Source organism: Neltuma alba, unplaced genomic scaffold, assembly GCF_004799145.2.
Source record: "Neltuma alba isolate B1F8T4 unplaced genomic scaffold, ASM479914v2 tig00011400_pilon, whole genome shotgun sequence".
Classification (NCBI taxonomy): Eukaryota; Viridiplantae; Streptophyta; class Magnoliopsida; order Fabales; family Fabaceae; genus Neltuma; species Neltuma alba.
The window spans coordinates 27,927-39,434 of NW_021636088.1; the positions used below are offsets into that span (position 1 = coordinate 27,927).

The window sequence follows — 11,508 nt, forward strand, 5'->3', positions numbered from 1 at the left end:
AGTCGAAAGGAGAATATTTAGGGAAAACATGGCAAGGAAATCATTAAAAGAGAGAGCATGGAAGATTACTGAGATAAATTTCCCAGTGAATCTTGTCGAATAAAGACAACATAAAGAACAAGAACATCTAGATGCTCACTAAAATCCTGAATTTATGTCTTGATTGGGTTTATGAATGTCATGCATAGATATATGCTGTTAAACACCTATTTTAGTAGCTTGGAAAGTGTGGACAATCCTTGACTTAAGGGTGAGGGCTTCATTATAATTGCACGTAAGATAGTTGGCAAGTCTTCTGCTTGTCATCCTAAGAGGCTAAAATCATCCTTTGAACTATTCAACTTATTTGCAGTGTAAAATATGAAATCGTCCATAAATAATTTGATTGCAACAATTAGCAAAGCAAAACACATTTATTGCACTTTAGTGCCTTGTCTGTAGATAGGTCTCCTGAATAAAAATTTGCATTCATCTATACATACAAGCCTGTTTTAACCCTCGTCGCGAAATGTCAAAAGCTACATGCCATTGTTCTCTTCAAAATGTGACCCGTAAGATCAAATCTAAACCCATCAATCTGAAAAGGGGGGGGGGGGGGGGAACAGTAACTTGACTCGTATGAAACTCTAGTAAAAATATAAGAATCTTTCCATGGCAGAAACTAAAGGAAAACACTAAAGGGCTGGTAAATATAACAGCATTGTATTAACAAAAACGTAAAAAGGTACATCTAGATAGACGCGAGGAAGCAGCTCCTCAATCATAAGTCTAGGAGGTAGCGTACGAATTTGTTTTTATCAACATGATATAAACAAACTAACTTGTAATTGAGTGCCAAGTGTATAAGATCATCAATGGTCAAACGATCAAGATTGTTCCACGTTACTGTCTAAGATGGAACGTTAACGGGTTTGTTGAGCATAGCACTTGCATGAACAATACTAAAACAGACAAATGTTTCACAAAAAGAAACTAAGCTTAACATAACAGCTATGCTATAGAATATTTAATCAATTACAGGCGGACCAAGCAAAACTTGATAATTCATAACCTCGTCGAGAATGTTCACAGAGGGCCCCACTTCCTTGCAGATGATTGCACAACACGAAGGCCAATATGGTTAAGTGCCTGTAAAGAATATAACTATCAAGACACCAAAAATGTCATTTTAAAAGAAAATTGACACGTGCCAAACTGAAGTTTTGCTACTACAAAATGGAAAAGGGTATGATTATGATTCAGATCTATGACTGATATCAGATTAAGAAACATCAAAGTCATACCTGAACCATCTTGCGGAACTCAACTATACGGAATGGACCATTTGAATTACCACCAGATTGTACCTTTCCAAGATAGTGAGTACACAATGTTAAGAAATAAGATTAGCATAAATTAAAGTTGGAATTGTCATCCAATGTATCAATTAGAAGATTACCCCCAGTTGTATCCATCATATATAGTCTTGAATAGCTGTAATAAAAGTTCGTTGCTAATCTGAATCTGGTGGTATAACTTCTAGTATTGGAAAATCTGCCAAAACACTTATGCAGCGTTAAAGAAATTCAAACATTCAGTGTTCTGATTCTTACTCAAGCCATACAAAATTAAATGGATTGGAGGCTGAAAGAACAACTATCTATATAAACTAACTCAGAAATTTAAAATATGATAATCTTATCACAACAAAAATAAGATAAATCCAAACAAAGTTGCCTTATCGAATGACATAAATACAGGACTGGTGTTCAATAAACCTACGAAATGGCTCACAATGTAATGATGTGCTCTGTTTTCAATGCTCCCTCTCTACTTATATTGCTATTATCGTGGCACTGTTGATATTCTTCCCTAAGATCAAGTACTGCTTGAGCAATCGTGCCATGTCCCAAAATTGTTTCTGCAATGTTCTTAGCCTTATTTACAAGACATTTTTTTTTTTGAACAACGATTACTTTTCCTTGCCAAAAAGACCAAAAGGATTTGTCTCAGACAGACTTATCCTTGTTGATCAGCATTAAGCCACTAATCCCATCTCCTAGGTCTTAGTTTCTAATTTTCTGGTTACCCTTATATTTTATAGAAACTTCCTTATGTGGCCAACTACTCGGCTTGTTTGAACTAGGCAGGGTGGGGATGAATTATTACTAATGCAAACACATCCGAAATCTGCATAAAGCATGCTCTGGGACCATTGAATGTAATTGTTACCATCCAATGTGTGCCAAATTATCATGAATGGAGAGTTTTCATAAATTGAATGAACACACAAGTTACTTATCCTGATGAAGTCACTTGTTTTCTGAATTCTGAGCCATCTGGGAGCCAAATTTTACCATGACAATGTGTTATGCCCTTTAGGACCTTACACCAAGGAAAAAATTCAGAGACAAGGCTCTGATCTTATCATACCAAATATTAACCACGTATAAATAGATGGATCGGAGGCAGACAGATTAACCTATCCAAACAGTCTAAGAAACTAACAAAAATTTAAATTAAAACTATCCATATACCATCGTAGCAGAAAGACAAGACAGTAAAAATCAAACAAGATAATGTCTTCTTGAACAAATAATTTCATTTAGGCTCTCAATGATAAAGCAGATCAAAAGATCTGCCCGTGATCAGTTTTAAACAAGAAATCCTAACAATATCTAGAATCATTCTCAACCGGGCAGCCATGCAGACGACCCCACAAATGTTGAATCAGGGACTGTAAATTTCTAAGTGAATATATTATTAGGTTCTAACCTCGCAAGCAACACATACCAAAGCATATTTTTGAGACTGCAACTTGCTTGTAAATTCTCCTTCAACCAATCTCCAGTTTCCCATCACTAGTACTGTTAAATCAAATAGGGAGATAATAGGCCACGAAAAAGTACAAAAGATTGCAAAACAGCAAAGTTATTAAAAAAAAATTACATTCTAAAATAACTTTAAAACTAGAAAGATTTAGAAGGTGAAAGCTACCTGCAAGTTGAATGCCAAATAACCACCGCGAAGTTCAGGTTGCACAGAGAAGTCACCGGCACTATATGGCAACAAGCAAAAGGTACCCGAACTTTACAAGGAGAAAGGAGAATTGCATGAAACTCCGAAGGCTGACAATAAATGTTCTAAAAGTTGAGTGCAATAACTAATTATTCTTAGAGTGAGATAGGTGATATCATCAGTTACTTTAGCCACGAAGATAGGTCCAAACGCTACCCTATAGATATCAGTAAAATAATAACGGCGAAGGCTCAAGATAACATAAAATTAAAACTCAATGGAGAAATGACGAATATTGATAAATAAATAGAAAACCGAAGGAAAAGAGTGCAGTAAGCATAATTCAGAAGCCTAAATATTTTGCAAATGATTGTACACAACACGAAGGCCAATATGGTTAATTGCCTGCGAAGTATAACCATCAAGAGACCTGAATAATCATTTTAAAGACAGCTGACGCTTGCCAAACTAAAGTGTCAGTACCACACAAAGGAAAATGCGATGATTAAAACTTAGATCCACCACTGACATCAGATAAAGACACATCAAAGCCATACCTGAAAGGCTGAAACATCATACAGAACTCAACTATACGGTCTGGGCTCTGAATTTGACGAGAAATAAAATCATACGAACTCTGCTTACCAAAGGTGAAAAGGAAACTAGAAAATCGCAACTCGCAATCGCACGGAGAAGGGAATCAGAAAGAGGAGGCTTGGAAAATAAATTAAATTAAAAGTACCGCGGGAGTGTATATATAAGCAAGTGGCTCTGGCGGGAGCGGGGAAGTGAGTTTTCCCGCTCCAGAATCCGACCGTTGGTGATTGATAATCCTCCCGTTATTGATTGACGGAGGCCAGTTATTGATTGACATTTCCATACCCATTACCGATAATAACGTGTTAACGTTAAATCCAATAATAATGAATTAACTAATTTGGAAATGGGGTAATTAATCCACAGCTCCTTATAGTTTCAACTAATTTTGAATCAGGTCCTTATAATTTTTTTTCTTTTTATCATGTCCTTATACTTTCACTTGTTTTTAATTAGATCCTTGTATTTATTTTTCTTTTTATCAAGTCTTTATAAGTTCACCTTATTTTTAATTAAATCCCTAAATTTTTATTCTTTATTTTATAAATTCTAATAGTACTATTATATAAACATAAAATAGTATATATTATTTAATATTAGTTTATAAACAATAATATTCTAAAGATATTGAATTATTATAATGATTTTAATTTTTTCAGCAAAAAATTAATCGTTCTAAAAAATTTTCCTGAATTAATTAATTCCATTACTTTTTTATTACATAATTATTGATTTAATTTAATTATTAATATTTTATATTTCAATATTAATCTATTTAATTAAGCCTATATTTAATTAATAAATAAAAATTAAAACTATATGGACCTAATTAAAAATTTAGTGAAATTATAAGGACTTAATTAAAAGAAAAATAAATACAAAGACCTAATTAAAAAAAAAGTAAAAGTATAAGGATCTCATAAAAAGAAAAAAAACTATAAGGACCTGATTCAAAATTCATTAAAATTATAAGGACTTGTGGATTAATTAACCCTTTGGAAATTAACATAAATGTAATTATGGATACTGTTCGCTGGTTATATATTTTATTTTATTGAAATTAAGTAACACTGAATATAAAAATATATTAAATAATATATCACTTACTACTATTATAAATCACAGACATTAAATAATGAATTGCTTAGTAATTAATAATTTATATAAGCATTATTGGAATCAATTCTTAAAACCACCTTTCCTACGTTTTTTTTTTATATAAAAGTAGATAGATAGAAAGATTAAATTACTTTTGACAAAAAAAAAATTAAAGGACCTGACTCTTTAGTATATTATTTAAATTTAATATTTAGTATGAAGTACTATAAAAATTACTATAATTCATTATAATTAGATTAAAAGACAATAAAAAGAGTCAAGATTGATTAATATGCACCAGCTGTTGATTGCAAATTATATATCCGTTACTGATTAAGTATTTTGTTTGGTGGAAATTAACATTAATGTAGTAGAGATTCTGATTGGCAAATTGTGTATCTGTTTGATTGGAATTAATGTTAATGTAATAGTGAATAGTGATAGTGATTAGTTGATATATATTGTGGGAGTGCTCATCCCTTAAGCATTTTAAACTTATTAGATCCTAATCGTCGATATATTTCAATTCAATAGTCTGGATTTGATTTTTTTCATTTTTATTTATTCAAAATAATTATTTTAATATGTATAAAATCTAAATAGAGATACTCTCTTAACTATTATTTTTTCAAAAAAATAATTTTTTATTTAAAAATAATTAATTAAATATTATAAATTTGAATTATTCAAATAAGATATAGATATTCAGATCTGATTAGTTTAAGGTGCTCATCAAGATGGTAAGTACTGAAACTAGCTCTATATTTGTGTACTATATTCGTTTTGATTAGAATTAGGATTAATGTAATGATGTATTACTTCTCCGGTCCTTAATATAGGACTTAATTGTCGAGTTAATTTTGGTCGTAAATATAAGACCTATTTCTCATATTTATCAATTTTTCCTAAATTATCTATATGGATACTCCCTCAACCATAATTAAGTAGAAGAGGGAGAGAGGATATTAAGAAAGATTATTATAGTGTTTTAGAAAAAAAAACATGTCATATTTTTATAATTAACTAACTTTCCTAACTTTTTAATCTAATCAAATTAGTTAAATAGATATTATATTAAGGACCGGAATAGTACTTGTTAATTAACAAAGTATCGGAACCAGTTACTAAAAGCAGCTCTTCCAACATAATTTCTTTCAAAAAAATTAAATTAAATTTCCAATATACTATTTCTCTAATCATATTTATAAGTTACCTCTTACATTAAGAAAAATTTTAAATTTCATTAACTCTAGTATAAAATTTAATAATTTTTCAACTTCATTATTATTTAATTTTTAAAAAAAAAATTGCAGTCCAAACAATAATAAATAAAAGATAAAATTATATATTTATATAAAAAATTTAACAATGTGGCTCATAAATAAATAGGGCAAAACAAATATATAATTTTTTGCCAACCTGCCAACACAAAAAAAAAAAAGGAAAAATAATCCTTATGTGACATATGCGTATGGAAATAACACTCTAAACCGTTAGGAGTAGAATAGACTCACTAGGACTTGAAGCATGAAGCGGGGAAGCAGTTTACTAAAAAAATTCCAATGGCCCACACTCTTTGGCTACGTCTATTGGGACATTTGGACCGTAAGATGTAATCAGCTCTTTAGGATGACGGATTTTAGTGAGGATCAGAAATTTAGAATGTCCAGTTGAGTCTTTTAAGAGCTTGTATGGATAATGATATAGTTAAAGCTTGAGGCATTTTTCAACAATATGAGCATGAAATCCGTGAATCCCTCACAGCCATTATGAGATTATATCACTTTGGGGGTAGAAGGACAAGTTCCGCACGATGGAAGAAGCGGATGCGGTGGAGCGATCGAGATAAAAAAGAACAATGGATCACAGGGTTCAGCTGCAAACTCACTTCAATTCCTCCTGTTGTTGCTGAAATTTTTGCTATTCTTTATGGCCTTAACATATGTTGGGCTAAGGGACATAGATCCATTATGCTATATTGTCATTCTATTGAGGCGATCAATTTGGTTGTAAGAGGATGTGATGCTAATCATCCTTTCAGAGATATTACTGAGGAAACTAGGTTAGCCTTACATAGGAATTGGTAGGTTATTGTAAGACACTCCTCTAAGAATAACTTGTTTTTGGTTGATTACCTAGCAATGTCCTCTCACCATATGAAGGCAAACTTTTGTATCCTTGATCAACCTCTACTTTTTAGGCAAGAGGGGGTGGTTGATGAGGAAAGATAATTTTCTTGGTGAATTTATGATACTCAGTCTTTTATTAAAAAAAAATGACGCTCTAAACAATAATAGTAACAGTTATTGCTTCAATCCCTTTTCGTTTTTGTTTGGCAGACAAACAGGGCCAAAGCCCAAACAAGAAAAACTAAAACAGAATGCCGCGAGAAGCTACAGATCCCTCGCCTCCATCTCATTTTATGCTGCTGCACTCCATTCTATCTGCCAGCAATACACTGTATTCATGAGCCATTTTCAATATACTTTATTAAAATAAAAAATATTAAATCTTATTAACTTTATTTTAAAATTTTAATTTTATTTATAGTTAATATATATTCATTCTAAGAAAATAATAAATATAGAACAAAAAATTAGATATAAAATCGTACATTCCTAAAATAAATTTGATAAGATGACTTATGCTAAAAAAGGAAAAATAAAAAACAAAGTAGCCCGTACATGAGGCAAAAGGAGTATTTAGTATAAGCAACTGCATAAATTACTTTAATTAGGTTGAAAAAACAATAACGAGCCTTTTCATCAAATTTTTTTTTTAAAAAAAACATATATACTATATTATTTTCAAATATGAAGTTATAACAATTAAATAATAAATAGACATCAATAAACTGTTAGTTGAGATAATAAGCAGTCTCACCTTCATAAAAAAAAAAAAGAAATTTAAGATATCAAAACTTATGGTTTGAAACTTAAAAGGCAAAAACTAAAATAAAAACAAACTTGAAGGACCAAAGATTATATTAACCTTACAACAATACCTTACATCACCATCTATTTCTCAAAGCACAAAATTGGGTCGCAATCTAAAAAAGCTTACTCAATTCCCATCCATATTTTAACAGGAACTTACCTCACATTACCCCATTCTCCCTTATGTATATATACACACACACACTTACATATTTGGCGTAAACATGCATAATGGTAATAATGGAGGGAGAAGCTAAACTACATTGTTAGTATCAGATTCGGTGTTTATTTTGAAGGCAGGAAATAAGAAGTAAGAGAACAAGAAGAAGAAGAAGATGGGAATGGTGGAATGTCAATGGAGTGAAGCAGAGGAGGAGGATGCTGCCACTGAGGCAGGGGTCCTCCAGCCATAAGCAGAGTCTGAAGAAGAGGCCCAGCTGCTATCACTGCCTTGAGAAGCTTCCCTTTCTCTGGCAATGCCTTCTTCCTCTTCTTCTTCTTCTCATCATCATCTTCACACTCATAAAAACCGGATGATATTATTGATGATGATAATGAAGCCTCTGTATCTGGTGATGATGATGATGATAAACACTTCAGCTTCTTTAAGCCTCCATCTTCATTATGGGTCTGCAGATGAAGAGTTTGTTGCTGGATCTGAAGATTTTCCTGCTCTAGCTTCCGGCATTGTGCTAAGGATTCATCTCTCTCTTTAATGGCTTTGCTTAGAGCATCATTCACTTCCATCAACTCACATTCTCTTCTTGTAATCTCCTCTTTTGCAGACACAATCGCTTCCTCTAGCTCCAAGGTTGTCTGCAAAATAGCGTGCTTCAGCTCCTCTAATCCCTGCAAGATCAGCTCAACAAATTACCACATCACAATGCTGAGGACACAACCAAAAACTGAATTAACTAACTAACTAACTAACAATTCATGTATATACCTCTTGGTGGTGGTAGAATTCCCAGTTAAGAGGGCTGCATAAGCATTCATCTTCCATTTTTCTGCAGGGTGTATGCTAAGGGATGGAAATTGAAGTTTGTACTAGTGTCTTGCAAGGGCACGCTCCCCTTTTAACTTTGATTCATGGGGACAGGAAGTTGGAAAAAAAGGGTCACAAAATTCCAAAGCTCTTAATAAAGCACAAAGGACAAAGGATTCGTGTACCAAAAAAGAGGAGGGGGGAATTCGGTGGGGAAAAATGGGAAATGTAAGATGATTTATCAAGTAGGCAAACTTGGACCTTATTGAATCATCATTATTATCTTCTTCTTCCTGGCTTTTTAGGTAGTGGGTGGCAGATAGCACGTGCGTGTGAAACTCAAAGTAACATTTTGGTCATCCCAATACAATAATAACAGTAACAAACCTTTTTTCACTAGACACAGACTTTATACTCAGCTACATAAATGGCACAATACCATTATACTCGATTCAAGAACATGCTTTTACTACTTTCACAATAAACCTAGCTGCTACGAGGAAAGAGAATAGTATAAAAACTTACTTCCTCTTCCACTTTTGTTTTTATTTTCAATTTTACTTTCACTTTTATTTTCATCAAAAACTCTTCCATCATACCAAAGGAGGATATATGAGTTGTTGGAAGCAAATGTTGAATGGGAAGAGTGAAAAATGGCCAAGGAGTTATAGCGATTGATGACAAGAACGAAGGAAAGGTGAGGAAGTGTGGCATGAGGAATGATTAAAGCTTCAAGATGTCGGGTCTATTTTATCAAGCTGTGTGTACGTGCTTGCGCTTATCTTTTTGACCAATAAAGCTATGTGGAAACTCGTTCTATCTTGGTTTCCTTTCTTCCTTTGTTCTTTCTTTCTTTCTTTCATCGTCCATTTCCCAGTTTGAACTCAAAAGGTTATACATAAACGATTCACATTATTGTATTTTATAGCAGTAAAGTTATGTTAAAAGTATTGAAATGTGGCTTTTTCTTCGATGGCTTTGTGAATGATTCGAGTTTGGGTCAAGTAAGCAAACTACAGCCGATCCGGTGCTTATAAATATAGCCTGAAATTTTATTTTAAAAAAATTTGGCTGTCCAGGCTTTTTCTCTTTTTGGCCTGAAATTAGTTATCTAGCTTGGATATGTTAATTTTTTATCCCTATATATTTTTTTTTCCTGTGAGCGAGTGTGATGAGCATAAGTTCAAAAGGAGAACTCAATCCCAAAAGATTAATCTATTAGGAGGAAAACTCCTTAAACTTATAAACCCTATAATACTTGTGAGATTTTCCAATATGGGACTCATAACAGAGCACCCATCTCGAGAGCCGACGCCCCAACTGCTCCACTCTATAGCACTTCACTTAGTCTTCTTACCAGTCAGAACTTTTCGCAGGTAATCCTTTTCGGTTGGTCGACTCCCAATGAAAGTACCAATATGATAAGCATAAGTCTAAGAGAAGAGCCCAATCCCAAAAGACTAACTTATTAAAAGGCAGAACCCCTTGAACTTATAAACCCCATAACACTTGTGAGATTCCACAATATAAGACTCATAACAGCGAGTGGTATTAGAGACTGGACATATTAATTAATAAGTCACAATTGTATGCAAAAATGAATTGAGAATGAAATGAAAACCCAGAAACATTGTGAAAAGAAACTATACATGACTACGTATACGAGTTAAGCGGGGTTTGGTTGGAAGATGGAAAAAATGACTAAAAATTAAAGGGGGTGAAAATGACTAAAACTTGTGAATTTTTATTTTTATTTTTGAGCTCAGGGTATCCAGTTCTGGTCATAATCATAAATCAGATCTTTGAAAAGAAAGGGGAAAAGCAGAGAAAAATAGAAATTAATTCTAAAAGACAGGAGAATATTTGAATGCTAATGGTTATTTTCCAAATATAAGGACCCCACAGCGTCTCAGGTGGGATGATGGTGCTTGAAGGCTGAAGCAGCTGTCCTGCACATCAACAACTAATTTGATCAAACCGAGTGGGATTTTTTTTAGGAAAAAAAAACTAAAATACTCTTAAAAATGTTAAAAGAAAAATTAAGGTAGGTAAATTTTAAAATCTTAAATAAGACCCTTTGTACTATTTTATAATTTTAAAATATTATAAAATGATAACACTATCTTTATTTTTAGTGGCTGCTTTTATATAACTATTAACTACTCTAATTTAACTATTAACTATTTTTATTTTTAAAGTTATGATAACTACTTTTATATAGCTATGGATTACATAATAATAGTAAATAACTAAACAAATTTGGCCAAAAAAAAGAAGTAAATAACTAAACAAAAAGTAGTCACCAGGTCTTCAACAATACTTAATGTATTTTTTGAATTTTGAAATAAAAATAGTCAATAACAAACAATAACAAACTAGTAGTCAATAGCTAAATAAGAGTAGTCACCAAAAATTTAAAGATAAAAGCAGTCAATCGCAATACTAAAGTAGTCAATAGCTAAATAAAAATAGTCATTAGAGTTCTAAAAATAAATATAGTCAATAATTAAAAAAAATAGTCAACATATAAGAAAGAGTAATCACTAGAGTTCTAGTGATCGGTCATTGTTTTAAAAGTCACCCACAGTGATTTATCTTTTAACAATTTTTAAGATATTTTATTGTCCTTTTGTCCCTTTTTTTGGCAATAAATTTCAGCACTAAGTATTTAACATCGTTATATTTATTTCTAAAATTAAATTCGAGACTTCTAATTAAATTACCATAATTTCTTACCAATTAAACTAAATGGTTTCATGGCTATATGACATTACATGTGACGGTGTGTTTAGATTTTAATTTAGCAAAAGTCAGTTCGTTAAAAGTTCATTTATCAAAAGTCAATTTAATAAAGGAGAATTGAAGAAGTAAGGCACAAAATGGAGAGGGAAAAAA

General features: G+C 32.1%; 1 protein-coding gene and 1 long non-coding RNA gene across 2 annotated transcripts; both read right to left on the minus strand.

Moving 5' to 3' along the window:
* Positions 1-996: 996 nt before the first annotated feature.
* LOC114712928 (uncharacterized) lies at positions 997-1,527 on the minus strand. The gene is made up of 3 exons (XR_003737292.1): positions 1,439-1,527; positions 1,284-1,346; positions 997-1,128 (listed from the first exon to the last, which is right to left on the minus strand). It is a non-coding gene; the product is annotated as an uncharacterized LOC114712928 (long non-coding RNA).
* Positions 1,528-7,742: 6,215 nt separating this feature from the next.
* Positions 7,743-8,631, minus strand: LOC114712925 (uncharacterized). Its single transcript, XM_028897482.1, has 2 exons — positions 8,575-8,631; positions 7,743-8,477 (listed from the first exon to the last, which is right to left on the minus strand). Exons 1-2 carry the CDS (start codon positions 8,629-8,631, stop codon positions 7,914-7,916), a joined length of 621 nt encoding a protein of 206 aa, XP_028753315.1. The 3' UTR covers positions 7,743-7,913.
* Positions 8,632-11,508: the final 2,877 nt, after the last annotated feature.